This window comes from Hippopotamus amphibius, chromosome 2, assembly GCF_030028045.1.
Source record: "Hippopotamus amphibius kiboko isolate mHipAmp2 chromosome 2, mHipAmp2.hap2, whole genome shotgun sequence".
Lineage (NCBI taxonomy): Eukaryota > Metazoa > Chordata > Mammalia > Artiodactyla > Hippopotamidae > Hippopotamus > Hippopotamus amphibius.
Window position 1 is genome coordinate 64,779,225 of NC_080187.1, and position 26,275 is coordinate 64,805,499.

Here is a 26,275-nt window from a genome sequence, read left to right on the forward strand (position 1 = left end):
TTTCTCCTCTATAAATGTCCTCTGTCTAGGTTAGAGATAGTCCTTTAAACTATGTCTTTTCCAGTAGGCATAATCCTCTGGTTGCAGGTCACGGGGCATCTGATTTTCATCCGAAAATAGACTACAGAGATAAGCTTCAGAAACAAACTTAGAGTGTCCTTTAATAATTCAATTTAACTTTACATTAATATAACATAACAGCAAGGAACTATCCAGGAAGTAAGTTGTAGTAAATACAGACTTCCATTATCAAAACTGGGATTTAACATTCATTGAAACATCTTGTCTCTAAAATTACCCTCATTTCTACCAAATGTAACCAAATTAAGACTAATTTGTTTGCAAAAATAAATCTGGTCTTAATTAACTTGGCCTGATAATTTATGTAACTATAGTTGATCATAGAGGCTTTTTGCTTTGCTAAAACTTTTATAAGGAGTCTCAGACTGAAGTTTTATTTTAAAAAACCTCTTAGGGCTAGGAAAGTCACGCCAAGGGCTTGTCACAGATTTTGCCTAACAGATCTAGGTGAATTCTTCCCTTTTCAAGATTCACAAAATACCTTGAGATTTCTGTACCCGTTAGTGAGGTAGCCTTCCTAATTTACCTGATAATAATAAAGCTGCTGGGAGCCTAAGAGTCCCCAGTCTCTAGAAGGAGCAGATAGAAAAAATAAATGTTTCAATTCTGCCTACAAAGGTACAATTTACCAAACTGCTGTAAGTCATAATTAGTTGGAATAAGAAAAAACTTTTAAAGCTAGTCTCAGGAATTAGAGATGGTCTAGATAAGATAAGTGTTCCTGACAGCTGTGGTCTCAAGGCACAGGGAGAGAAAATCAGGTTCTCCTGGCAGGACTTATTCCCTTAGGGTCAGAATTCTGAAGATAATTTTTTTCAAGCTAGCTTTCTCTACTGGTTGGGAATTAAATGTGGGTCAGTTAACCTTCGACTGGCATTGTGTACTTAATTGGTGCAACTGAAGTTTCATAATTTTCATAGATACCCCCTTTACTTTCTTTTTAATGGTTTTGAAAAGTTGGTCTGATATAGTTTCAAGTAATTAATTGTTGGTTTCCTGCAAAGAAGTTATTCTATGGTTTCCTCTTTTAGAAGCTTCTAGATACCAATCAAAGTAAGCATTCCATTCAGTCTTTTTCAGTGGCTTTTTTTCTAACTGTGTGTGCAAAAATATTAATTTTGGAATATCAAAAGAATCCCAATTTGGTTATTTTAGACTGAGATATCCTTTAGTATAAGTTCCCCAATTAAGTAGGTACTTGCAAGTATGAGTTTCTGTACGTACATAAACCTCTCTGGAGTATTAGTCAGAGGCTGGCTTTCTGATGCCCCTTGTTGCTGTGTTTGAGAGGCTGTATTTCCCATTTTAAAGTTGAATTTGTCAGGGATAAAAAAAAAAAAAAACACTTGTGAAGTTGTGTGGTGGGCCAGTGTGCTGCTTGTGAGCTTAACTCCCTAGTCATCAGCTCAGAGTCGTTCCAGCCCTCTTATGTGTCTGTTTGTCCCTTCAGTGGTCTAAGACCACCACGGGTGATTGGATCGCTGAATGGCCAATTCTTATCCGCAATCCCTGGACAAGCATTTTAATTAATGAGTGGGGTTTCCCTATGGGACCACTGCATGGTATGAAGACTCTGCCTCCACCAATCCTATAAATTTCCCAGTCACCTGAGAAAGCCATAACCAGCTGGGAGGAGTCTCATCCCTTTTCTTTGGAGCAAAGCTCTCATGTAATATCTTCACTTTCATCCTGACAAATTCTATTAAGGCAGCTGAATTGAGGAAAAGTGTTAGATCAGCCTCTTATCTAACCACTCAGCCAAGACTCCTTAGTCTCCTACCACTGAGAAAACCCTGGTATCTTTCAACCGAGCTCCACCCCATGCAGTATCTTCCAACTGGGTGGTTATTTCCCTGGTATCTTTCAACCAATTCCACCCCCCCCCCCCCCACCCAGTATCTTTCAACTGGGAGGAGACAAGTACCTGCTACCACCAAATAAAACTCAGGATTATCAACCAATACAGGAGATCTGAGAACTAGGAGAGACTTACCCAAATCGCTCTGGACTCTCCAAGGAGGTGGATAGGTGCAAAGGGCCTCTGCTGGTACCAAGGCTCTAGTTCTTCATAGAGTTCAGGCAAAGGAGAGAAGTCCACTCTGGGTCCCTTCTTTTGTGGTTGCCATAAAAACTGTTGACTTTAAAAAAGTGCACAGTGTGAGAGCTGTGAGTTAAGTTTTATTTGGGGCAAAATGAAGACTATAGCCTGGGAGACAGCATCCCAGATAGCTCTGAGAAACTGCTCCAAAGAGGCAGGGGGTAGGTCAGTATATATGTGATTTTGGTGAATGGGGAATACATACAATCAAGCACATATTTTCTTACAGGTTTCTGCTAGTTTCGTGCAGGTTACTGCTAGTCATGAGCAGCAGACATCACCATGAAGGATTTTAGTGCTTTTCTAGATATGAGAAGATATAAGAATTGGGATCATAAAATCATCTCCTGAAAATATCTAATTATCTGAAGACCTGATCTGGCAGTTTTTCCCAGAGCACAGAGTGCCACATTTCTGCTCTCCACCTGAGCTCCTTTCAGGGGGTGCTGAAAATCAGCAGCTGCAGCAGCACATGATTTAATCCTTGTAGAGGTAGATGGCAAGTGCCAATGGAAAATGCCAATTTGTAGTTGGCAGGGGCACTATCAAACAGTCTAGATAACACCTATTTGGAATCCCAGGAGAAGAAAGAGAAAAAAAGGCAGAAGAAATATGCAGTGTAAGCACCTGACAATTAGCTTTTTTTTTATTATAATGTAAGTGCCTGACATTAAGCTTTCAACTGCCCAGGCACCTACTTCAAAAACATCCATCTGGAATAAACACAGTGCCAGCTATACAACTAGATAAAAAGCCAGGCTGCCCCACCCATTAAGTTCCCTTTTCAGGCCCTGGTTGACCCAGATAACTGACCGTTTGAGTGACCATGATTTTCCCTTCCTGCACTTTAATTTCCAAAGGAGTGAACCCATGAAATCCTAGGCACCTCACCCTCAACCCCAACAGAGGCAAAATCCCAGGTCCACACTCTCTTTCTCTCTACCCACATCCTCAATTTGAGGCCCCAGGCATGCTTTGTACCATCCAGGACCTGTGAGTAATAAACCCTTATTTTTTTCAAAGTTCCCCAATGGTATTGCTAAGGTTGCAATCATAATAAGAATCACAATGGCTGATCCAGCTACAACATTGTTTCCTGTCAGAGAAATGTCTGTGGGGAATCGCCACAAGTAGTACAGGCCCAGATGAGTGCCTCAGGCATTTCTAGCCAACAGCATCACTATTAATAGGCTGAGACTGACCCAAAACAAAATATTTTAAAAATTAATAACTAAAAATTTTCCAGAACAGTGACAACACCAAACCACAGATGCAAGAAGTGCAAAGAACACCAAGCAGGATAAATGCAAACAAACACTTCCAAGAAATATGCTATTCAAACTGAGGAGATGACAAAGAAAATCTTGAAGAAAAAAATGTGTTAACCACAGAAGGCAAAAAATAAGAATCATAGTAGACTTTTCATCAGAAATCATACAATCAAGAAGAAAAAGGAGCAACATCTCTAAAATGTGGAAGGGAATAAACCTATCAAACTAGAATTCTATCTCTAGTATCTTTTAAAAGTAAAGGAAAACTAAAGATGTTCTCCAACATAAAAAGCTGAGGGAATTTACTACTAATAGACCAACACTTCAAAAAATATTAAAGGAACTTCTTCAAAAAGAAGCAATAGGATACAGGTCAGAAACTTGGATCTATAAACGGAAATGTAAAGCACTGGAAATGGAATTAATGAAGGTAAAATAAAATTCTTTGCAAATTTAAGGAAAATGAGAAAAGAACATATCGAAATTTCTGGGAAACAATGTTTAAAGGGATATTTAGAGCATTAAATGCTTACTTTAGAAAAAAAGGATCTAAAGCCAGTAACCCAAGCTTCCAAATTATGAATCTAGGGAAAGAAGAGCAAATTAAATTCAAAGCAAGCAGAAAGAAGGAAATAATAAAAATTGGAACAAATCATGAAATTGAAAATAGAAAAACAATAGAAATTAGAACACTTCCTAACACCATACACAAAATCCTTTCATGGATTAAAGACCTCAATGTAAGGCCAGACACGATAAAACTCCTAGAGGAAAACACAGGCAGAACACTCTATGACATCCATCAAAGCAAGATCCTTTTTGACCCACCTCCTAGAATAATGGAAATAAAATCAAGAATAAACAAATGGGACCTCATGAAACAAAAGCTTTTGCACAGCCAAAGAAACCATAAACAAGACAAAAAGACAACCCTCAGAATGGGAGAAAATAATTGCCAATGAAGCAACGGACAAAGGATTAATCTCCAAAATATACAAGCAGCTCATGCAGCTTAATACCAAAAAAGCAAATAACCCAATCCACAAATGGCCGGAAGACCTCAATAGACATTTCTCCAAAGAAGACATACAGATGGCCAACAAACACATGAAAAGATGTTCAACATCACTAATCATTAGAGAAATGCAAGTCAAAGCCACAATGAGGTACCACCTCACACCAGTCAGAATGGCCATCATCAAAAAATCTAGAAACAACAAATGTTGGAGAGGGTGTGGAGAAAAGGGAACTCTCCTGCACTGTTGGTGGGAATGTAAGTTGGTATAGCCACTATGGAAAACAGTTTGGAGGTTCCTTAAAAAACTAAAAACAGAACTACCATATGATCCAGTAATCCCACTACTGGGCATATACCCAGAGAAAACCATAATCCCAAAAGAAACATGTACTGTAATGTTTATTGCAGCACTATTTACAATAGCCAGGACATGGAAGCACCCTAAATGCCCATCAACAAATGAATGGATAAAGAAGATGTGGCATATATATATATATACAATGGAATATTACTCAACTATAAAAAGGAATGGAATGGAGCTATATGTAATGAGGTGCATAGACCTAGATCTGTCAAACAGAGTGAAGTAAGCCAGAAAGAGAAAAACAAATATTGTATGCTAACTCATATATACAGAATCTAAAAAAAAACAAAAAATGGTACTGATGAACCCAGTGACAAGACAAGAATAAGGATGCAGATGCAGAGAATGGACTGGAGGACACGAAGTTGGGGGGGGTGGGGGGGCAAAGGGAAAGCTGGGATGAAGTGAGAGAGTAGCATAGACATATATATACTACCAACTGTAAAATAGATAGCCAGTGGGAAGTTGCTGTATAACAAAGGGAGATCAGCTCGATGATGGGTGAGGCCTTAGAGGGCAGGGATGTGGGGCGGGGGGGGGGGGGGGGGGAGTCGCGGGAGGGAGGGAATATTGGGATATGTGTATAAATACAACTGATTCACTTTCGTGTACCTTGAAAACTTGTACAAGAGTGTAAAGCAATTATATTCCAATAAAGAGCTTTAAAAAAAAAGAAAGAAAAACAATAGAGAAAACCAACATAACAAAAAATTGATTCTTTGAAAAAAATTACAATTGACATACATCTAGTAGGACTGACCAAGATAAAAAGAGAAATGGCACAAATTAACAATATCAAAAATGAAAGAGGGGGAGCATGACTAACCTCACAGACATTAAAAGGATAATAAAAGAATGCCACGAACTCTATGCCCATAAATTCAACAATTTAGAGAAAATTATCCAATTCCTTGAAAGACAGAAACTGCCAAAAATCATTGAAGGAGAAATGGATAACCCAAATAGTCTTACACTAGACTGGTGAATTCTGATAAACATTTACTGAAGAAATACAGCAGTTTCACACAATCTATTTCAGAAGGTAGAAGAGGGAAAATACTTCTCATTCATTTAGTGAGTCCAGCATTACCCTGTAACAAAACTGGTAAGATATTTAAAGGAAACTATAGACCAATATTTCTCATAAGCAAAATCCTCAATATATCAGCAAACTGAATACATCACGATGACATAGAGTTCATCCCAGGAATGCAACCTAGTTCAACACTAAAAAAATTAACGTTCAACAATGTTGCTGGGAAAATTGGATATCCAAATACAAAAGAATGAAGTTGGACCCTTACCTTACATAACATAAAAATATTAACTTAAAATGAATTTTAGATATAAACATAAGGCTAAAACTATAAAACTCTTAGAAGAAAATATAGGGGAAAACCTTCACCGGAATTCCCTGGTGATCCAGTGGTTAGGACTCCATGCTTCCACTGAAGGGGGCCGAGGTTCGATCCCTGGTAGGGGAAGTAAGATCCAGCAAGCTGTGCAGTGGAGCCAAAAAAAAAAAAAATTATTTAAATAAAAATCTTAAGATTTCAGAGGAGGATGTTCAAAGCCTTCTCATAAAAAGAAAAAGATAAAAGAAAGAAAAAAGAAACCAACAACTTCATGATACTGGATTTGGCAATGATTTCCTGAATATGACACCAAAAGCACAGACAAAAGAAGGAAAAGTAGATAAACTGAATTTCAATAAAACCTAAAAATGTTTGTGCGTCAAAGAACACTACCAAGAGTGTAAAAAGACTACACATAAAATGAAAGAAATGTTTGCAAATTATATATAATATAAGGAATTGATATCCAGAATATACAAAGAACTCCTGTAACTCACCAACAAAAAAGAAAACAATCCAATTTAAAAATGCACAAAGGACACAAATAGACATTAATCCAAAGAAGATATACAAATACCTAATAAGCACATGAAAAAGATGCTCAACATCTATAATAACCACGTCTTTTATTTTCTGTATTTTTATGTTTTGGCATCTGGGGCTTTGCTGACCCTGGAGGGACTACCCCTCCCAGGATTAGCCATTTCCTTGAGATAGTAAACAATTTGCTCCGGAGCACACTTTGCAAACACAAACCAATCTCCAAACACTTCCTTTATCAGCCTCTCACTGTCTGAGCTACTATCTACCTATACTAATCACCCCAGGGCCAGGTATCAGACAACTAGGGGCAGCCCCTATGCACCAAAACTTTCTGGAATTGTTCAAACTAGCTAACCCTAAGCCTGTTTACCATGTTTTGCTCATTTCTTCCCATGGAAACCACAATAAATGTTCTTGCCCACTTTCACCCCTCTCCCTCTGCCTTCTGACTGACGCTGGTGCTTCCCTATGTGCCCCCTGCCATGGCATGACCTGCCCCTTCCTCTTGGGAACTTCGAGTAAGAAATTATTCTTTTCGATGACAGTTGTTTTGTGATATGTTTGTCTTACTATACTTCAAATTTTCTGTTAATAAACTATATTTTAAACATCAGTAATCATTAAGGAAATGCAAATCAAAAGTATAACAGGATACCATTTTTCACTTATCAGGATGGTTATTAAAAAGAAAGAGAGAGAGAGGGAGGGAGGGAGGAAGGAAGGAAGAAAAAAGAGAAAGAAAGAAGGAAGGAAGGAAAGAAGGAAGGAAGGAAGGAAAGAAAGAAGAAGAAAGAAAGAAAGAAAGAAAGAAAGGGAGAGAGAGAGAGAAAGAAAGCAAGCAAGCAAGAAAGAAAGGGAAAGAAAGGAAGAAAGAAAAGAAAGAAAGGAAGAAAGAAAAAGAAAGACAGTGAGGGAAAATAAAGATTGGCAAGGATGTGGAGAAACTGAAACCCTTGTACATTGCTGGTAGGAATGTAAAATGGTGCAGCCACTGTGGAAAGAAGTATACCAGTTTCTCAAAAAATTAAACACAGAATTATCCTATGATTCAGCAATGCCACTTCAAGATATATACCTGCAATAATTGAAAGAAGGGACTTGAACAGATTTTTGTTCATGCACGTTCATAACAGCATTATTCACAATAGCCAAAAGTTGGAAACAACCCAAACATACATTGATGGGTGAGTGGATAAACAAAATGTGGCATATACATGCAATGGAATATTATTCCATCTTAAAAAAAGAAGGACATTCTGATACATGCTACAATATGGATGAACCTTGGACCCAGACTAGCCATTACAATATTGGAAAAGAAGAATAAAGTCAGAGGGCTGATGTTACCCAATTTCAAAACTTATTATAAAGCTATAGTAATCAAGACAATGTGGTATTGGTGAAAGAACAGACTGATAGATCAATGTACCAGGATAGAGAGCCCAGAAATGACCAACACAAATAAAGGTAACTAATCTTTGACAAAGGAGCAAAAGTAACACAATGGAGAAATGGCAGATTTTTCAATAAATTGTGCTGAAATAACTGGATGTCCACATGCAAAAAAAAAATTATCTGGATATTACATCCTTTACAAATATTAACTTTAAATGAATCATAAACCTAAATGTAAAGTGCAAAACTATAAAATTCCTCGAAGATAACACAGGAGAAAATCTAAATGATCCTGGGTTTGGTAAAGACTTTTTAATATAACACCAAAGACATGATCCATGCAAGAAATAATTGATAAGCTGGACTTCATTAAAATTAAAAGTTTCTGCTCTGCAAAAGGGATTGCCAAGAGGATGAGGAGACAAATCACAGACTAGGAGAAAATATTTGCAACAGATGTATCTGATAAAGGATTGTTACCCAAAATATATAAAGAACTCTTAAAACTCAACAATAAGAAGGCAAACGACCCAATTAAACAATGGGCAAAAGATCTGAATAGACACCTCACCAAACAAAAGCAACGAAAAGATGCTCAACATCATATGTCATTAGGGAATTGCAAACTAAAACAATGAGATACCACCACACACTCATTAAAATGGCCAAAATCAAAGACACTGACAACACCAATTGCTGAGGAGAATTCTCATGCACTTCTGACAAGAATGCAAAATGGTTCAGCCACTTGGAAGTTAGGTTGGAAATTTCATACACAACTATACATACTCATACCATACGATCCAGCAGTCAATGCTCCTTGGTATTTACTCAACGGAGGTGAAAACATATGTCCACACAGAAACTTGCACATGGATGTTTATAGCAGCTTTATTTATAATTTCCAAAGCTTGAAAATAACCAAGATGACCTTCAATAGGTGAATGGGTAAATAAACTGGGGTACATACAAACAATAGAATATTACTCAGTACCAAAAAGAAATGAGCTATCAAGCCATTAAAAGACATGGAGAACCTGAAATGCATATTACTACATCAAAAATGCAATCTGAAAAAGCTACATACTGTATGATACAAACTATAGTGACATTATGAGAAAGTCAAAACTACGCGAATAGTGAAAATCAATGGTTACCAGGGGTTAAAAGGGAGGGACGGATGAACAGACAAGCACAAAGAATTTTTAGGGCAGTGAAACTATTCTGTGTGATACTATAATGGTGGATATGTTATTACAATCCACAGAATGTAATACCAAGAGTAAACTCTAATACAAACCATGGATTTGGGTAATAATGACATTGATGCAGGTTCATCAAGCGTAACAAATGTATGGCTCTGGTGCAGGATATTCATAGTGCAGAACACTGTATGTGTGAAGGGGCAGAAAGTATATAGGAACTCTGTATTTTCCTCTCATTTTTGCTGTGAACCTAAAACTGCTCTAAAAAATAAAGTGTATTAAAAGAAGAGAAAAAAGGACACAGAGCAGCCTGAAGGATCTCCCAATGGCAAAAGCTAGAACATATTTAGCAAAATAATACAGTAATGGATTATAGCCCAACAAATGAAATAAACCTTCATCTGTTTATACAGATAAAAACAAATGGTTGATTAAATAAATTTGGAGAAGGGACAACTCCTCCCTACAGAAGTACAGTTAATAACAGTAAAAGATGTTAATGTACTTCAGCCATATACCACCAGCAACATACTTGTAGTTAAACAATGTGGACTCTAATAGTCGTTGCAATGAGGCAGAGTGCACACTATATGGGAACCATAAACTGTTTTAGTAAGAGGGTATTAGGAAGGAATTATTGGATCTGAGCTTTGGATAGTTCATTTTGCAGAGGTTCGAAGGCAGCTGAACTTAGTCTGGATTGGGTGTTGTTAAAAAAAAGGGCAGCAGTTACATCAGCTGAGAGAAGGATATTTCTAATTTTGAGAGTAGCAGAACAATCTTGTTTTTGTCCCTACTTATGCGAAATTATAAACTGGTCTTGCTTGTCTTATCACAGTCACAAAATGACCTTGTCCATTTGGTGTTCAGTGAGATTGTTTATGTCCAACAGGAAAACAGCACTGTTTAGCTCGGGGCACCAGGACAGCTTTAATCGACAGCCAGGCTCTAAATGTCAAGCCAGTTCCCTAATGTCAGAGGCTGCTTTATACTTTCTCAAAGGAAGACAAAAGTTGAAAATCACCATTAGAACACCAGAGTGATCACTGATGTACGCAAGATCCATGGATGAATGCTAAATTGGTGGGTTATACTTTAAGGAGAAACAGAATTTTTACAGCCTCAAAGTATCTCTCTGAAATATTTATTAGTAATTGTAGTGGTGCAGCATCTACACTGGTAGCACCGAAGAGGTGGGGCATGATACATGTCTGTGGCCCCTCTCAGGACACCCAGGCTGTGTTCCCAAGGCTGGGGCAGGGTCCCAGGCCTGGGAATAGAGTGAAGGGCAAGGGTTTCCAAGGAAAGGAACTGAAAGGCCATATATTTTTAAAACAATTGTATTTCTTAAGAATTTAAAAAATTTAGAAATTTAAATTTTAAAACTTCAAAACTGGGATTTCCCTGGTGATCCAGTGGTTAACACTCTGTGCTCCCAATGCAGGGAGCCCAGGTTCGATCCCCCAAATGTAACAACTAAGAGCCCACATGTCGCAACTAAAGATCCAGCACGTCCCAGTGCAGCCAAATAAATAATTAAAACAACAACAACAACAACAAAATCATTCAAAATTGTCTTTTAAGTCCTTATAACTTGAATCCCTATGAAAGTTATTTATTGTAATATAAATGCCATGGATATGGCCTTACTTTGTTCTGGCACCTACATCATTGTTCTAATGAGGTTACTGAATGTTCTTTTTCCACTACTGAAGCCAGCTCTGATACACAATCTGTTCTCTTCCTGGACTTGAACTTTTAATGCACAAGGATCAGCTTTTAAATATTTTAGCAGTAGCATACATGTTAATATGGACACATTGCTATGCATTTTCAATTCTTTTCTAATCATTCCCTAACGTTTTTACTGTGATGAAAGTTGGAATTTTTCCTTTAGGTTTAACAAACAAAAAATATAAATGTCAAAGACAAAACACACATAAAAAACTTTTTAGATTTCTGATCAGAACTTTTATTATTTTCATCTAGGAAAATAGTATTTATTAAAGCTTCTGAAGTGTCAACGTATTAAAGTTTTATATCTTGATTCACAAAACTGTGCTTACTGCTAACATTAATCCTATTTTCTCGCTAATCAAAACTTAACCACTTTTGGGACTTCCCTGGTAGCGCAGTGGTTAAGAATCTGCCTGCCAATACAGGGGACACAGGTTTGATCCCTGGTCCAGGGAGATCCTATACGCTGCGGAGCAACTAAGCCCTCAAGCCACAACTACTTAGCCTGTGTGCCACAACTATTGAGCCTGTGCTCTAGAGTCCCTGTGCCCCAACTACTGAAGCCCATGCACCTAGAGCTTGTGCTCCACAAGAGAAGCCACCACATTGAGAAGCCTGCACACCACAACGAAGAGTAGCCCCCACTTGACACAACTAGAGAAAGCCCCTGCAGCAACGAAGACACAACGCCGCCAATAAATTAATTAATTAAAAAAAACAACCACTTTTTATCATTGCCATATAAAATAATCAGTGTTACAAAATATCAACCAAGAAAAGCGTGTGTTTTTGTGTGTGCGTGTGTTTATATAAAAGTATGAGTGGAGGTTTCTGATTTGGATCTAATTTCACAAGTGTGCACACTAATTTTAAGTAAGTTCATCCCTAGGAGATGCATAATTTGCATGATAATCATTTTCTTATTTGAGTTATGTGTACTTTCAGGTGTTGCTTTCTCTTTTTTCTTTTTTCCTCAAAAATAAACTCTGGATTACAGATACTATTCTTTTACATTAATCATAGGCTCCATTTTCTAGTATTTGTTACATTTTACAGTTTTATTTACAAAAACTGTTTATATACGATAAAGTTAATTGTCTATCAGGACCCACAAAATGGAGACCCACATTGCAAATCTAAACTTAAGTTGGCTTGCACTTAACAGGACACGTATCACTGTCAAGGAAACTTCACATACACCAACCACAATCCTCCAACTCAGCTTTAACTAGCTTTCTTAAACCTAGAAAATAGGACCTGCCTTATACGAAAATATCTGACCTCCTAGCCAATCATGTCCTGTTTCTACGCTGCCTCTTGCCCAAAACCCCTCAGAATAGTGTTCCACTGCTTGCTTCTAGCCCTAGAAATTCTCTACATTTTACTATATTTGTCTTTTCTAGTTATTTTTTATTACCAATATATAATACAATGCTAAGTGCTGTAATATGCATTTTTATAAAAAAGTAAACTTACCTACATAATCCCAATATTATAACAATTAAAGGTAACGATAACTTCCCTTAATGTTTATAATATCCTGTCCATATACAAATTTCCACAATTGTTCCCAAACGGCTTGTTTTCTCCAAAGAGGATCATTGATCGAGGACCACATATTGGAATTGCTGGAATGCCAGTTTAACCCATAACCTCTGGGGCTTTGGTAGCATCTGAGCGCCATTTATCAGTACACGCTGTTAGTAACATCGTTTGCTCCCTAACCCCCACCCCGCTGCACGCACACACACGCCCACCCCCCAAATTTGCCGGCGTTGGCGGTGTTTATGGGAAATGTAGTCTTGACTGTTACCGGTTGTCGCGCAGCATTCTGGGAACGGATGTCCTAGGCTCTTCTCCCTGCCGCTGCAGTCAAACCCTACTTTCCTACTTCCGCCCTTCGCGACTTGCGGGCGCTGAGGGTTCGCACCTGAGGTGAGGCCGTTTTAAGTCTGGGCCTCCAGCAACGGAAGGGTGGGCTTGTGCCCAGGGTAAAGGAACAGCAAGTCCTGGGAACCCCTCCTGCCCCAAGGTGGGACTCGCACCACCTGTCTGCGTGCGCGGCCACGGGGTAAACCTGGGGAAGGAGAACGGGGCGGGCTCCGGGGGCGCAGGTGGGGCTGGTTGCGGGTCAGAATTGCTCGGTGCGGCAGGGATGTGGGAGCTGACTGCAGCCGGCCCTGGGAAAGCCCCTTGCCAGCAGCGGGAGGGGAATGTGCGTTTATGATATTGACCGTGAACCTGCAACAAAGCACGCGCGGGCCTTCGGTCTGCCTTGAGCGCCAGAGCTTAGGAGCCGAAAACATCGTGTAACTTCCTTCTCTGTTACTTGGGCATAAGTCAGGTTTCTCACCTAACAATAAGGTTATTGATAACTGTTTCGTGGCGTTGTTCAGAGAGATGTCTTCACCGGTAAAGCATTTAGCCAAGGGCTAGGTAATAAGCACGAGTAACTAGTAGTTAATAAGCCAACATGTAATGTTGGCTCGCATCATATTTAGGAGACACTTATCATTTAGTATTTAATCCTCACAACCATCCTATTTATAGGTATAACTTTATCATTAAAGAAGGGGAAGAAAATAGGCTCAGAGCAGTGAAATAATAGACCCAAGGTCACAAAAGCGAGGAAGCTAGGAAGTAAAGAAAGGTATGCTTTACTCCCAAATTCAGGCTCTTCCTAATATCCTGCCTACCCAAAAGCTAGCGTTGCAACTATCACGGCACTAGCAGAGTGACGTGCCCCCAGATCCCCAGGACTGTGATTGTAAAGTCAGCGTGAACTTAATCTCACTCTGTGACCGGTGTGCGTATTCTGGGATTTCTGGAATGTCTCCAGAGCCTGTGGGTTAAGACTAAGTCTCTTGGCAAATTCTGCGCTGTCCAGGCTGTCACTGTCTTCAGAAAGCACAGTCCAGTGTTCTAGTGCAGTGCTGCCCAATAGAAAGAGGTGTGCCACGTATGTAATTCTAAATGTTCCAATAGCCACGTTAAAAACTAAAGAGAAACACGTGACATTAATTGTAAGAACATATTGTGTCTATCTCAATATATAAAAAACGTTACTTCAGCACGTGGCAGTAGCCGCATTTCAAGTGCTCAATAGTGGAATGTGGCTAGCGGCTTAAAATAATGGATAGAACAGTTCTAATGAATTCCAGGAGAATCAAGTTTAAGGCCCTGCACTGGTGGTTCCCAACCAGGGTGATTTTGCTCCCCAGAGGACCTTTGAAAATGTCCAGAGACATTTTTGATTGTCACAACTGGGAGGAGGAGGTGCTACTGGCACCTGGTGGGTAGAAGCCAGAAATGCTGCTTGTCATCCTACAATGCACAGGACAGCCTGCTCTCCCCCCCATGACAAAGAGTTACCCAGCCCACAATATCATTAGTGCTGAAGCTGAGAAAGACTGCTCCTTATGAAAGTTTCAGCTAAACTGAATTTGTTTCCTAGGCTTAAATCTCAACACCTCTGGAGCAGAGCAGCTCTTTTGTGGCAGGAAGGAGGGGACAGGAGTCCCACCTGGAAGAACAGCCCATCTCAGAGGAACCAGCCTCATCAGAGCTTCAGAACAGATGCAGAAAAACCCAGAAAGGAGCAGGTTGTGATTTGCTCCACCAAAAGTAGGTCTTAATCACCTTGCCTAGAGAGAGCCAGATTTGGTGATGTCACCACATCCGGAAGCCGTCAGAGACTGTGTGACCGTGGGAACTCTGGATCAGCTTGCAGAAGGTGGTGAGCCGGGGTGGAAAGGGAAGGGGTGACTGACAGACTGCACAGGTAAAGCCACAGCCAGAGTCAAGGAAATTCTGTCTCTAGTCCTTAACCCCCCACTTTCTTCATTCTTCCTTCATTTTTTCCAGATTCTGAGCCACTCTCACACCATGTTCATCACACATGGCATCTAGATAGGCTGAGGCTTCCTTTACCCTGAACATATAGAATCAAAAAATGATAATATAGGAGAAGATTTCTACTTCTCTTAAAACTTTAAAACAAAATATTGAGCTTGAGATGTATATCCCCTGGTCACCCAGGACAGAGCTGGCACAGTACTGTTCAAAGCACAATGTTGCTCATTCTGTCACAGGTAAATCACTAAAAGCGTTTTATCAAAAGTCTTTGAGAAATTGCAACAAATTAGAATAAAAGGATTTAAAAATATTTTGTCATTATCTTTTTGTCTAGAGTTTTCTGTTGATTTTCTAACTCAAAGTATAAATAGTATTAATAGGGTATTAATATTAATCTTCTGTTTTAATTTTTTGTTAATTAGTCAGAGGGGAGGTACATTTTTTCTCAATCAATAGGAAAATAATTTACAGTCACCCAGTGAAAAACAGCAAGGTTATATCCACGTGATCGTATCAGAGATGTTCATATTCAGGGAGTGGTGTGTCTCCATCTGCCCCTTCTCAAGGATCAACAGAACACTTTTCCATAGAGAAACTTTTTCCCAAACTGGTGTGGTGAGATTAGGCAAGTGAATACAGAAGCCCACCAGACCTTTCCTGACTCCATTCCTCTTTTCTTTATCCCCAGCTCATTCTTCACAGTTCGCTGCATTCTCCCAGGTGCAGCAGAAAATGAACATATCTCAGGTAAGTTGTTTATTATCACCTTTTTTTTAATGGATTTTATAGGTGGTTAATTAACATGGCAAAGTAGATACAGAAATGGATCAGAATTACTTGGCGTACCCCCCCAAAAAATAATTAATAACTAAATAAAATTAAAAAAAAAAAAGAAATGGATCAGAATTATTCAAGGAAGATAAAAGAAAAGCAGATGAATAGCAGAGCAGAGTTGTCACGTGGATGGATAAAGGTCCTCTGATGTTAGAGATTTTCCAAAGGGCAGCTGCAGATTTCTTCTGACCTTTCTGATAGCCATGGCAGAGAGTGAGACAGACAGTATTTGTTTAAAGACAGTATTTGTTTAAATATTTGTATTGATGAGACGCTTACACCAAACATTCCTCATGGAATCTAAAATCATCAAAGTCAGGAGAAATGTCTTTGTTGGTCTTCATGTAGGTGATAGTGCAAATCTTTCCCATGATAGCCCTGAAAAGAATTCCACTGGAAGTAAAGGGCATATTGCCAAATCAGGGCTTTTGTTAACACAGGTGTTCAGATAACTAAAACAGAAGTTGAGGTTTTTGTGATCATCCTGCTGGATCCAGGGATAATTCTTAGACTAACTGGAGGTCAGTATGAATGGCCTATTTGTTCATGTCCTTAAAAATAGCTCTCCGAAAATATTCCTCTCAAGTACCTGTCCTAAACAGGTTGTTTAGCAGACAGTTTAAAGTCCTATTCTTTGGCGAATGTTACCACACTTTGCATACATACGTCAGTCCACTGTATGAAACCTTAGTGTCTCTCCTCATATGCCTGTGATCTGCACTCACCAGTAACTTAATTACAGTCAAATCTGATGGGTCTTGTGTAGTCCTTACTTCACTAGACCTGTGTGCAGTGCCTGACTCCCCACTCTCTCTGCCTCTGGAAGGTCTCCTGCATTAGTGTATGTGTGACACCCTCCTCTGCCACTGTCCTGCCTCTTGTTTCTTTCATGGAGTCATCTTTCTCCTGCTCTTTCATATGTCTCCTCCACAAGTTTCCATTCCTTCTCACTATTCTTCTATTTTTCTTGACTCATTTCATCCCATTTCTGGTTTTAACAATGATGTATTTGCTAGTCTCCCAAATGAGGCTCTGCAGCCCACCCTGACCAGTGGCACTTATTATGATGATGGAAATGGTCTATATCTGCACTGACCAAAATGGTAACCAGTAGCCACATGTGCCTCTTGAGCACATGAAATGTGGCTAAAGTGGCTGAGGGACTGAAATTTTAATTTAAGTTTTAAATAGTCATATGTGGCTACCATACTGGATATAGTTGACTCAGGAGTTCTCTGTAGATATCTAAAAGTATCTCCAGCTCAACTGATTCAAAGTAAAAGTCAATATTCACAGCCCTTCCCAAACTAGTCCTCCTCATCTTTCCCTGTAGATGGTACAACCCTATTTAGCCAGGCACCCAAGCCACAAAAAAATGGAATGCATGCTTGACTCCTCTTGCTCTCTCTCTCTCACTGTCTTAACTCCTACCACGTCTGGCCAATATCCTGTCTGGTTACTTTTCCTATTTGTGTAGATCAAAGATAACAGCAGTTTTATGTGGTTCAATTTAATGTATTTTAAATGTATTCCTCTACTTTATTCCTTCTCTCGACTGAACTAGTGGAATAGCTTCTTTACTGATCTGTTCCACCTCTTTCTTCACCAACTCAAGCGCATCTTCCACATGGGTAGTTCATCTAAATGCTAATGAGGTAATGTATCATGCATTTGTAAATTATCTCAGTGGCCTGTCACCCCTAAACAATAAAATTCTCAATTTCTCAGAATAACATTCAGGTTTTAGAGGCATTACAGCTTTCATTTTGTCTTTTCACTTCATTGCTGTTCTGACTTTTTTGACAGCTATTTATTGAGTAGCCAAGACGTTGCAAGGAGGTGACATGTGCTGTAGTTACAGCTTAAACAATACAGATAGTTTTCTTTCTTTCTAAATAGTATTTACAATCTAGTGGAAAATATGACATTAAAAAATTCAGTATATAACTTTATTCTAAAGCAAAACCGAATCTCATTTAGTTTCTTAAACACATTCTACTGTTACTGACTCTGCCTCACATCACATTCTCATTGTCTTCTCTGGATTGACGAAGTCTTCATTTCATTCACCTGGTGTTATGGACTGATTTGGGCCCCGCCCCGCCAAATCCATATGTTGAAGCCCTAACCCACCATGTGATGGTATTTGGAGATAGGGTTTTTAGGACGTAGTGAAAGTTAAATGAAGTCATATGTGTGGGATCCTAATTCAATAGGATTGGTGGCCTTATAGGAAGGGGAAGAGAGAGAGACGTCACACATAGGCATGGAGGAAAGGCCATATGAGGACACCTTGTGAAGGTGGCACCTGTAAGCCAGGAAGAGAACCTCAGTAGAACCACCATGCTGATACCCTCATCTCAGACTTACAGCCTCTAGAACTGTGAGGAAATAAATTACTGTTGTTTAAGGCACCCAGTCTGGGGTATTTCATTGTGGCAGCCAGTGCAACTGAGTCACCTGGCTCTTTACTTTCTTTTTCTTTTTCTTTTTTTTCATTTTATTTTTAATTGTGGTAAAATATAGATAACATAAAACTTACCATCTTAGCCATTTTTTAAGTGTACAGTTCAGCAGTGTTAAGTACATTCATATTGTTGTGCAGCCAATCTCCAGAACTCTTTTCATCTTGCAAAATAAAGCTCTATATGCACAAATGGCAGCTCCTCACTCCTCCCTCTCTTCAGCCCATTTCTATGAATTTCACAACTCAAATAGGTGGAATCACATAGTTTTTGTCTTTTTGTGACTGTCTTATTTCACTTAGTATAAAGTCTTCAAAGTTCATCCATGTTGAATCGTGTATCAGAATTTCTTTCCCTTTTAAGGCTGAATAATACTGCATTGTATGAATATACCACATTTTGTTTATCCATCCTGTGTGGGAAAATAAGGTTGCTTCCACCTTTTGGCTATTGTGAATAATACTACTATGAACATAGGTGTACAAATATTTCTTCAACTCTGCTTTTAATTCTTGTGGATATATTGCTGGATCATGTTACAATTCTGTGTTTAATTTTTCAAGGAACTGCCATACTGTTTTCAACAGTGGCTGCAGCATTTTACATTGTCAGCAGCTGTGCACAGGGATTTCATTTTCTCCAGATCCTTGTCAGCACTTGCTATTTTCAGTTTTTCTGATAGTAGCCATTCTAATGGATGTGCAGTCTGGCTCTCTACTTTTGACCTGTCATGAGTCAGCTTTGGTTGCCTCATCCCGGAAACAATGTTCTTTTTCTCCCCCTTGTCTCCCTCTGGGCTAATTTCCTCTCCTCTTCTGAATCTGCACAGCCCCCTGTCTTTCACCTATCTGCACTTCATACATTAGTGGAAATTACCTGATATGTGTCTGCCTGTCTGGTTAGACCATTAGCTTCAAGATCTGGAACCACCATGGGTTCATCTTCATAGGCTTTCAGCTTCCCTAGCTGAGATTGCTCATTAAACTCTGTTCTGAATAAAAGATTACCTCTGTACATGGAACTGGGCCACCAAGAGAATATGGATTTACATTCTTCTCAGACCACCACTTCATTTCTCACAAGATAGAGCCCATTCCATTGTTATCTTCTCTTACAAACCTGTGCACACGTGTTCTACTTGTGACAAATAGCCCTGTTCTTCTGAATGAAGGGCTCCCCAAGAGGAAGTTTTCCTGACTTTCCCTTTGTATTGTGCTTCCTCTAATATGTTGTCATTTAGCCTCTTAACCTTTAAGACCATTTTGCCTCCAGATTCTTTTCATGCTTGTAAGAAGGACTAAACTTCTTGTGGACAAATACGGTCCCCTTGGAGGAGCTAATACACAGGAGATATTAGGAATAATGTGAAGATTTCTTCCGAATACATGGGAAAAAATTGTCAGGATTAAAGGAATTAGTTGATCGACTGATCATTTGAGTTGAACCAGTATCAGAATTTGCAGTTTGTCAAAGACAGATGACAGACTGATGGTATAGGCTCAGTTGATCAAAGGTGGATAGTTGAAAAGAATTGTGTCAGTCCTGAAGAATGGGTGGGATTTTGTTGCAGAGTATGGGCAGGTTACTACATTCTTGAGAGAATAACATTAAGTGGACTAAACAAAGGATACAAGGTCCAGTAAGAGAATCTTTGCCTATTACACTTGAACTTCCTCTTAGGGAATACTAAGAGAGATGGAGAAATGTTGGGACAAGACTAAGTGTATTAGTTTGTTATGGCTGCCATGATAAAGTACCACAGACTGGATGGTTTAAACAATAGAAATTTATTTTCTCACAGTCTGGAGGCTTGGTTCCTTCTGAGAACTGTGTGGGAAGAATCAGTTCCAGGCCTCTTTCCTTGGCTTATAGATAGCTGTCTTCACATAATCTTCCTTCTGTACATATCTGTGTCCAAATTTGCTCCTCTTATAAGGACACTAGTCAAATTGGATTAGGGCCTACCCTAATAACCTCATTATATATAAAGTAAAAACTCTATCTCCAAATAGTTATGTTGTGAGGTACTGGGGTTAGGACTTCATTGTATGAATTTTGAGTTGGACTAAAGCCCCTAACACTAGAAGTCCTTGGTTGCCATCCTTAAGGGTTTGGTGTCATCATGAGTTCTAATATATGACATGGGGAAGAAATTCATGTAATAAAAGCAATTTTGTTTTTAATGTGGAAGTACTAGTAAAATGGGAAAGACATGAAAGGAGTAAAGTAGGAGTCCATATGACTCTGTAGAGTTTTTCTGATAGAAGGGCAGAATGGTGATCCCTGTTGTAGAAGTGTATGAGAGCTGAGATTGTGCATAATTTCATATATATATTTTTTTAATAAACTTATTTATTTATTGGCTGTGTTGGGTCTTCATTGCCATGTGTGGGCTTTTTCTAGTTGCGGCAAGCAGGGGCTACTCTTTGTTCCAGTGCATGGGCTTCTCATTGCGGTGGCTTCTCTTGTTGGGAAGCATGGGCTTAGGTGCACAGGCTTCAGTAGTTGTGGCACATGGGCTCTAGAGCGCAGGCTCAGTAGTTGTGGCACACAGACTTAGTTGCTCCATGGCATGTGGGATCTTCCCAGACCAGGGATCAAACCCGTGTCCCCTGCATTGGCAGGCAGATTTTTAACTACTGTGCCACCTAGGAAGTCCCCATATATTTTTAAAGTCATTTGTATTTCTTTTTTTGTGAATTAGTCTTCTTCCTTTTTGCTATTTTTAAAGGCCTTTTCATTATTAAAGAATTTTTTAATTATTAAAGAATTTATCCTTTTATTCCAACATGTGTGACAGATATTTTTCCCTGTTTCATTATTTGTCTTTGGACACATTTTGTCCAGAGTTGACCAAATTCTTTCATTGTTACTAGTGGCATTTTGAAAAATTGTTAAAATACAGAAAGATACAAAGGGATAATGTAATAAACCTTCCCTAATTATCAACTATGAAATTTTATTAAATTTAAAAATTTTTTTACTTATTTAACTGAGGTAGAGTTGGTTTTTTTTTCTTTTATTGGAATATAATTGCTTTACACTCTTATACCAGTTTTTGAGGTACACCAAGGTCAATCATCTGTATTTATACACATATCCCCATATTCCCTCCCTCCTTCCACTCCCCCCCACCCTCCCCATCCCAGTCCTCTAAGGCATCATCCATCATCGAGTTGAACTCCCTTTGTTATACAGCAACTTCCCACTGGCTATCTATTTTACAGTTGGTAGTATATGTATGTCTATGCTACTCTCACTTCGTCTCAGCTTCCCCTTTGCCCACCGCCCCCCCAAACCTCGAGATCTCCAGTCCATTTTCTGCATCTGCGTCCTTATTCTTGTCTTGTCACTGAGTTCATCAGTACCATTTTTAGATTCCGTATATATGAGTTAGCATACAATATTTGTCTTTCTCTTTCTGACTTACTTCACTCTGTTTGACAGACTCTAGGTCTATCCACCTCATGACATATAGCTCCATCTCATTCCTTTTTATAGCTGAGTAATATTCCATTGTATGTATATGCCACATCTTCTTTATCCATTCATCTGTTGATGGGCATTTAGGTTGCTTCCATGTCCTGGCTATTGTAAAGAGTGCTGCAGTAAACATTATGGTACATGTTTCTTTTGGGATTATGGTTTTCTCTGGGTATATGTCCAGTAGTGGGATTACTGGATCATATGGTAGTTCTATTTTTAGTTTTTTAAGGAAGTTCCAAACTGTTTCCCATAGTGGCTATACCAACTTACATTCCCACCAACAGTGCAGGAGAGTTCCCTTTTCTCCACACCCTCTCCAACATTTGTTGTTTCCAGATTTTGTGATGATGGCCATTCTGACTGGTGTGAGGTGATACCTCATTGTGGCTTTGACTTGCATTTCTCTGATAATTAGTGATGTTGAACATCTTTTCATGTGTTTGTTGGCTATCTGTATGTCTTCTTTGGAGAAATGTCTATTGAGGTCTTCCGGCCATTTGTGGATTGGGTTATTTGCTTTTTTGGTATTAAGCTGCATGAGCTGCTTGTATATTTTGGAGGTTAATCCTTTGTCCGTTGTTTCATTGGCAACTATTTTTTCCCATTCTGAGGGTTGCCTTCTTGTCTTGTTTATGGTTTCTTTCGCTGTGCAAAAGCTTTTTTTTTTTAAATAAATTATTTATTTAATTTATTTATTGGCTGCATTGGGTCTTCATTGCTGCACACGGGCTTTCTCTAGTTGCTGTGAGCGGGGGCTGCTCATCATTGTGGTGCGCAGGCTCCTCATTGTAGTGGCTTCTCTTGTTGTGGAGCATGGGCCCTAGGCATGTGGGCTTCAATAGCTGTGGCACATGGGCTCAGCAGTTGTGGCTCACAGGTTCCAGAGCACAGGCTCAATAGTTGTGGCGCATGGGCTTAGTTGCTCCGTGGCATGTGGAATCTTCCCAGGGCAGGGCTCGAACCCATGTCACTTGCATTGGCAGGCGGATTCTTTACTACTGCGCCACCTAGGAAGTCCTGTGCAAAAGCTTTTAAGCTTCATTAGGTCCCATTTATTTATTCTTGATTTTATTTCCATGATTCTAGGAGGTGAGTCAAAAAGGATCTTGCTTTGATGGATATCATACTGTGTTCTGCCTATGTTTTCTTCTAGGAGTTTTATAGTGTCTGGCCTTACATGTAGGTCTTTAATCCATTTGGAGTTTCTTTTTGTGTATGGTGTTAGGAAATGTTCTAATTTCATTCGTTTACATGTAGCTGTCCAACTTTCCCAGCACCACTTATTGAAGAGGCGGTCTTTTTTCCATTGTATATTCTTGCCTCCTTTGTCAAAGATAAGGTGCCCATATGTGTTTGGGCTTACTTCTGAGTTCTCTATTCTATTCCATTGATCTTCCTTTCTCTTTTTGTGCCAGTACCATACTGTCTTGATCACTATGGCCTTGTAGTATAGTTTGAAGTCAGGAAGCCTGATTCCACCAACTCCATTTTTCCTTCTCAAGATTGCTTTGGCTATTCGGGGTCTTTTGCGTTTCCATACAAATCGTAAGATTTCTTGCTCTAGTTCTGTGAAAAATGCCATTGGTAATTTGATCGGGATTGCATTGAATCTGTACATTGCTTTGGGTAGTACAGTCATTTTCACTATGTTGATTCTTCCAATCCAGAAACATGGTATGTCCCTCCATCTGTTTGTGTCATCTTTGATTTCTTTCATCAGTGTCTTAAAGTTTTCTGCATGCAGATCTTTTGCCTCCTTAGGCGGGTTTATTCCTAGGTATTTTATTCTTTTGGTTGCAATGGTAAATAGGAGAGTTTCCTTAATTTCTCTTTCTGCTTTTCCATTTTAGTGTATAGGAATGCAAGAGATTTCTGTGCATTAATTTTGTATCCTGCTACTTTACTAAATTCATCAATGAGTGCTAGCAGTTTTCTGGTAGAGTCTTTAGGGTTTTCTATGTATAATATCATGTCATCTGCAAAGAGTGACAATTTGACTTCTTCTTTTCCAATTTGGATTCCTTTAATTTCTTTTTCTTCTCTGATTGCTGTGGCTAAAACTTCCAAAACTATGTTGAATAATAATGGTGAGAGTGGACACCCTTGTCTTGTTCCTGTTCTTAGAGGGAATTCTTTCAGTTTTTCCCCATTTAGAATGATGTTGGCTTTTGGTTTTTCATGTATGGCTTTTATTATGTTGAGGTAATTTCCTTCTATGCCCATTTTCTGGAGAGCTTTTATCATAAATGGATGTTGAACTTTGTCAAAAGCTTTTTCTGCATCTGTTGAGATGATCATGGTTTTTATCCTTCAATTTGTTGATATGATATATCACATTGATTGATTTGCGTATATTGAAGAATCCTTGCATCCCAGGGATAAACCCCACTTGATCATGGTGTATGATTTTTTTAATGTGCTGTTGGAGTCTGTTAGCTAGTATTTTGTTGAGGATTTTTGCATCTATATTTATCAGTGATATTGGGCTGTAATTTTCTTTTTTTGTGACATCTTTGCCTGGTTTTGGTATCAGGGTGATGGTGGCCTCGTAGAATGAGTTTGGGAGTGTTCCTCCTTCTGCTATATTTTGGAAGAGTTTGAGAAGGATAGGTGTTAGGTCTTCTCTAAATGTTTGATAGAATTCGCCTGTGAATCCATCTAGCCCTGGGCTCTTGTTTGTTGGGAGATTTTTAATCACTGCCTCAATTTCCGTACTTGTGATTGGTCTGTTCATGGTTTCTATTTCTTCCTGGTTCAGTCTTGGAAGATTGTACTTTTCTAAGAATTTATCCATTTCTTCCAGGTTATCCAATTGATTGGCATATAGTTGCTTGTAATAGTCTCTCATGATCTTTTGTATTTCTGTGGTGTCCTTTGTTACTTCTCCTTTTTCATTTCTAATTCTGTTGATTTGCATCTTCTCCCTTTTTTTCTTGATGAGTCTGGCTAAGGGTTTATCAACTTTGTTTATCTTCTCAAAGAACCAGCTTTTAGTTTTATTAATTTTTGCTATTGCTTCCTTCCTTTCTTTTTCATTTATCTCTGCTCTGATCTTCATGATTTCTTTCCTTCTGCTCACTTTGGGGTTTCTTTGTTCTTCTTTTTCTAATTGTTTTGGATGTAAGGTTAGGTTGTTTATTTGATATTTTTCTTGTTTCTTGAGGTAGGACTGTATTGATATAAACTTCCCTCTTAGAACTGCTTTTGCTGCGTCCCATAGGTTTTGGGTTGTTGTGTTTTCATTGTCATTTGTTTCTAGATATTTTTGTATTTCCTCTTTGATTTCTTTAATGATTTTTTGGTTGTTTAATAGTGAATTGTTTAGCTCCATGTGTTTGTATTTTTTTACAGTTTTTTTCCTATAATTGCTATCTAGTCTCATGGCATTGTGGTCTGAGAAGATGCTTGATATGATTTCAATTTTATTGAATTTGCCAAGGTTTGATTTGTGACCCAAGATGTGCTCTATCCTGGAAAATGTTCCATGTGCACTTGAGAAGAAAGTGTATTCTGTCGTTTTTGGATGGAATGTCCTATAAATATCAATTAAGTCAAGATGGTCTAATGTGTCATTTAAAGCTTGTGTCTCTTTATTTATTTTCTTTTTGGATGATCTGCCCATTGATGTAAGTGGGGTGTTCAAGTCTTCCACTATTATTGTGTTACTGTCGATGTCCCCTTTTATGGCTGTTAGCATTTGCCTTATGTATTGAGGTGCTCCTATGTTGGGTGCATAGATATTTACCATGGTGATATGTTCTTCTTGGATGGATCCCTTGATCATTATGTAGTGTCCTTCCTTGTCTCTTATAATATTCTTTACTTTAAAGTCTAATGTGTCTGATATGAGTATTGCTACTCCAGCTTTCTTTTGACTTCCATTTGCATGGAATATCTTTTTCTATCCCTTTACTTTCAGTCTATATGTATCCCTAGGTCTGAAGTGGGTTTCTTGTAGGCAGCATATAGAAGGGTCTTGTTTTTGTATCCATTCAGCCAGTCTGTGTCTTTTGGTTGGAGCATTTAATCCATTTACATTTAAGGTGATTATTGACATGTGTGTTCCTAGTACCATTTTCTGAATTGTTTTGGGTTTGTATTTGTAGGTCTTTTCCTTTTCTTTTGTGTCCTACTTAGAGAAGTTCCTTTAGCACTTGTTGTAAGGCTGGTTTGGTGGTGCTGAATTCTCTTAACTTTTGCTTGTCTGGAAAGCCTTTGATTTCTCCATCGAATCTGAATGAGATTCTTGCTGGGTAGAGTATTCTTGGCTGTAGGTTTTTCTCTTTCAGGACTTTCCGTATATCCTGCCATTCCCTTCTGGCCTGCAGAGTTTCTGTAGAGAGGTCAGCTGTTATCCTCATGGGTTTTCCCTTATATGTTATTTGTTGCTTTTCTCTTGCTGCTTTTAATATTTTTTCTTTGTGTTTAATTGTCATTAATTTGATTAATATGTGCTTTGGTGTATTTCTCCTTGGGTTTATTCTGTATGGGACTCTCTGTGCTTCTTGGAGTTGGTTAATTATTTCCTTTTCCATTTTAGGGAAGTTTTCCACTATAACCTCTTCAAA

At 38.8% G+C, this 26,275-nt stretch overlaps 1 protein-coding gene across 12 annotated transcripts in view; it reads left to right on the forward strand.

Annotated features, from left to right (window-relative positions):
* The window catches only part of ZNF510 (zinc finger protein 510), a 77,221-nt gene that overhangs the window by 31,554 nt on the left and 19,392 nt on the right, over window positions 1–26,275 (forward strand). For 2 of the 12 annotated variants that reach the window (XM_057724987.1, XM_057724984.1), the window contains exons 1-3: window positions 12,922–13,138; window positions 14,522–14,691; window positions 15,611–15,669. Coding sequence is in view for 7 of the 12 variants with exons in the window: in XM_057724984.1 (XP_057580967.1) it covers window positions 15,655–15,669 (15 nt within the window). In the remaining 5 variants the exon portion in view is untranslated. Of the gene's footprint in view, window positions 1–12,905; window positions 13,139–14,521; window positions 15,670–26,275 lie in introns of those variants that run through there. The other 10 variants (XR_009051594.1, XM_057724978.1, XM_057724979.1 and 7 more) reach the window with 9 other exon arrangements.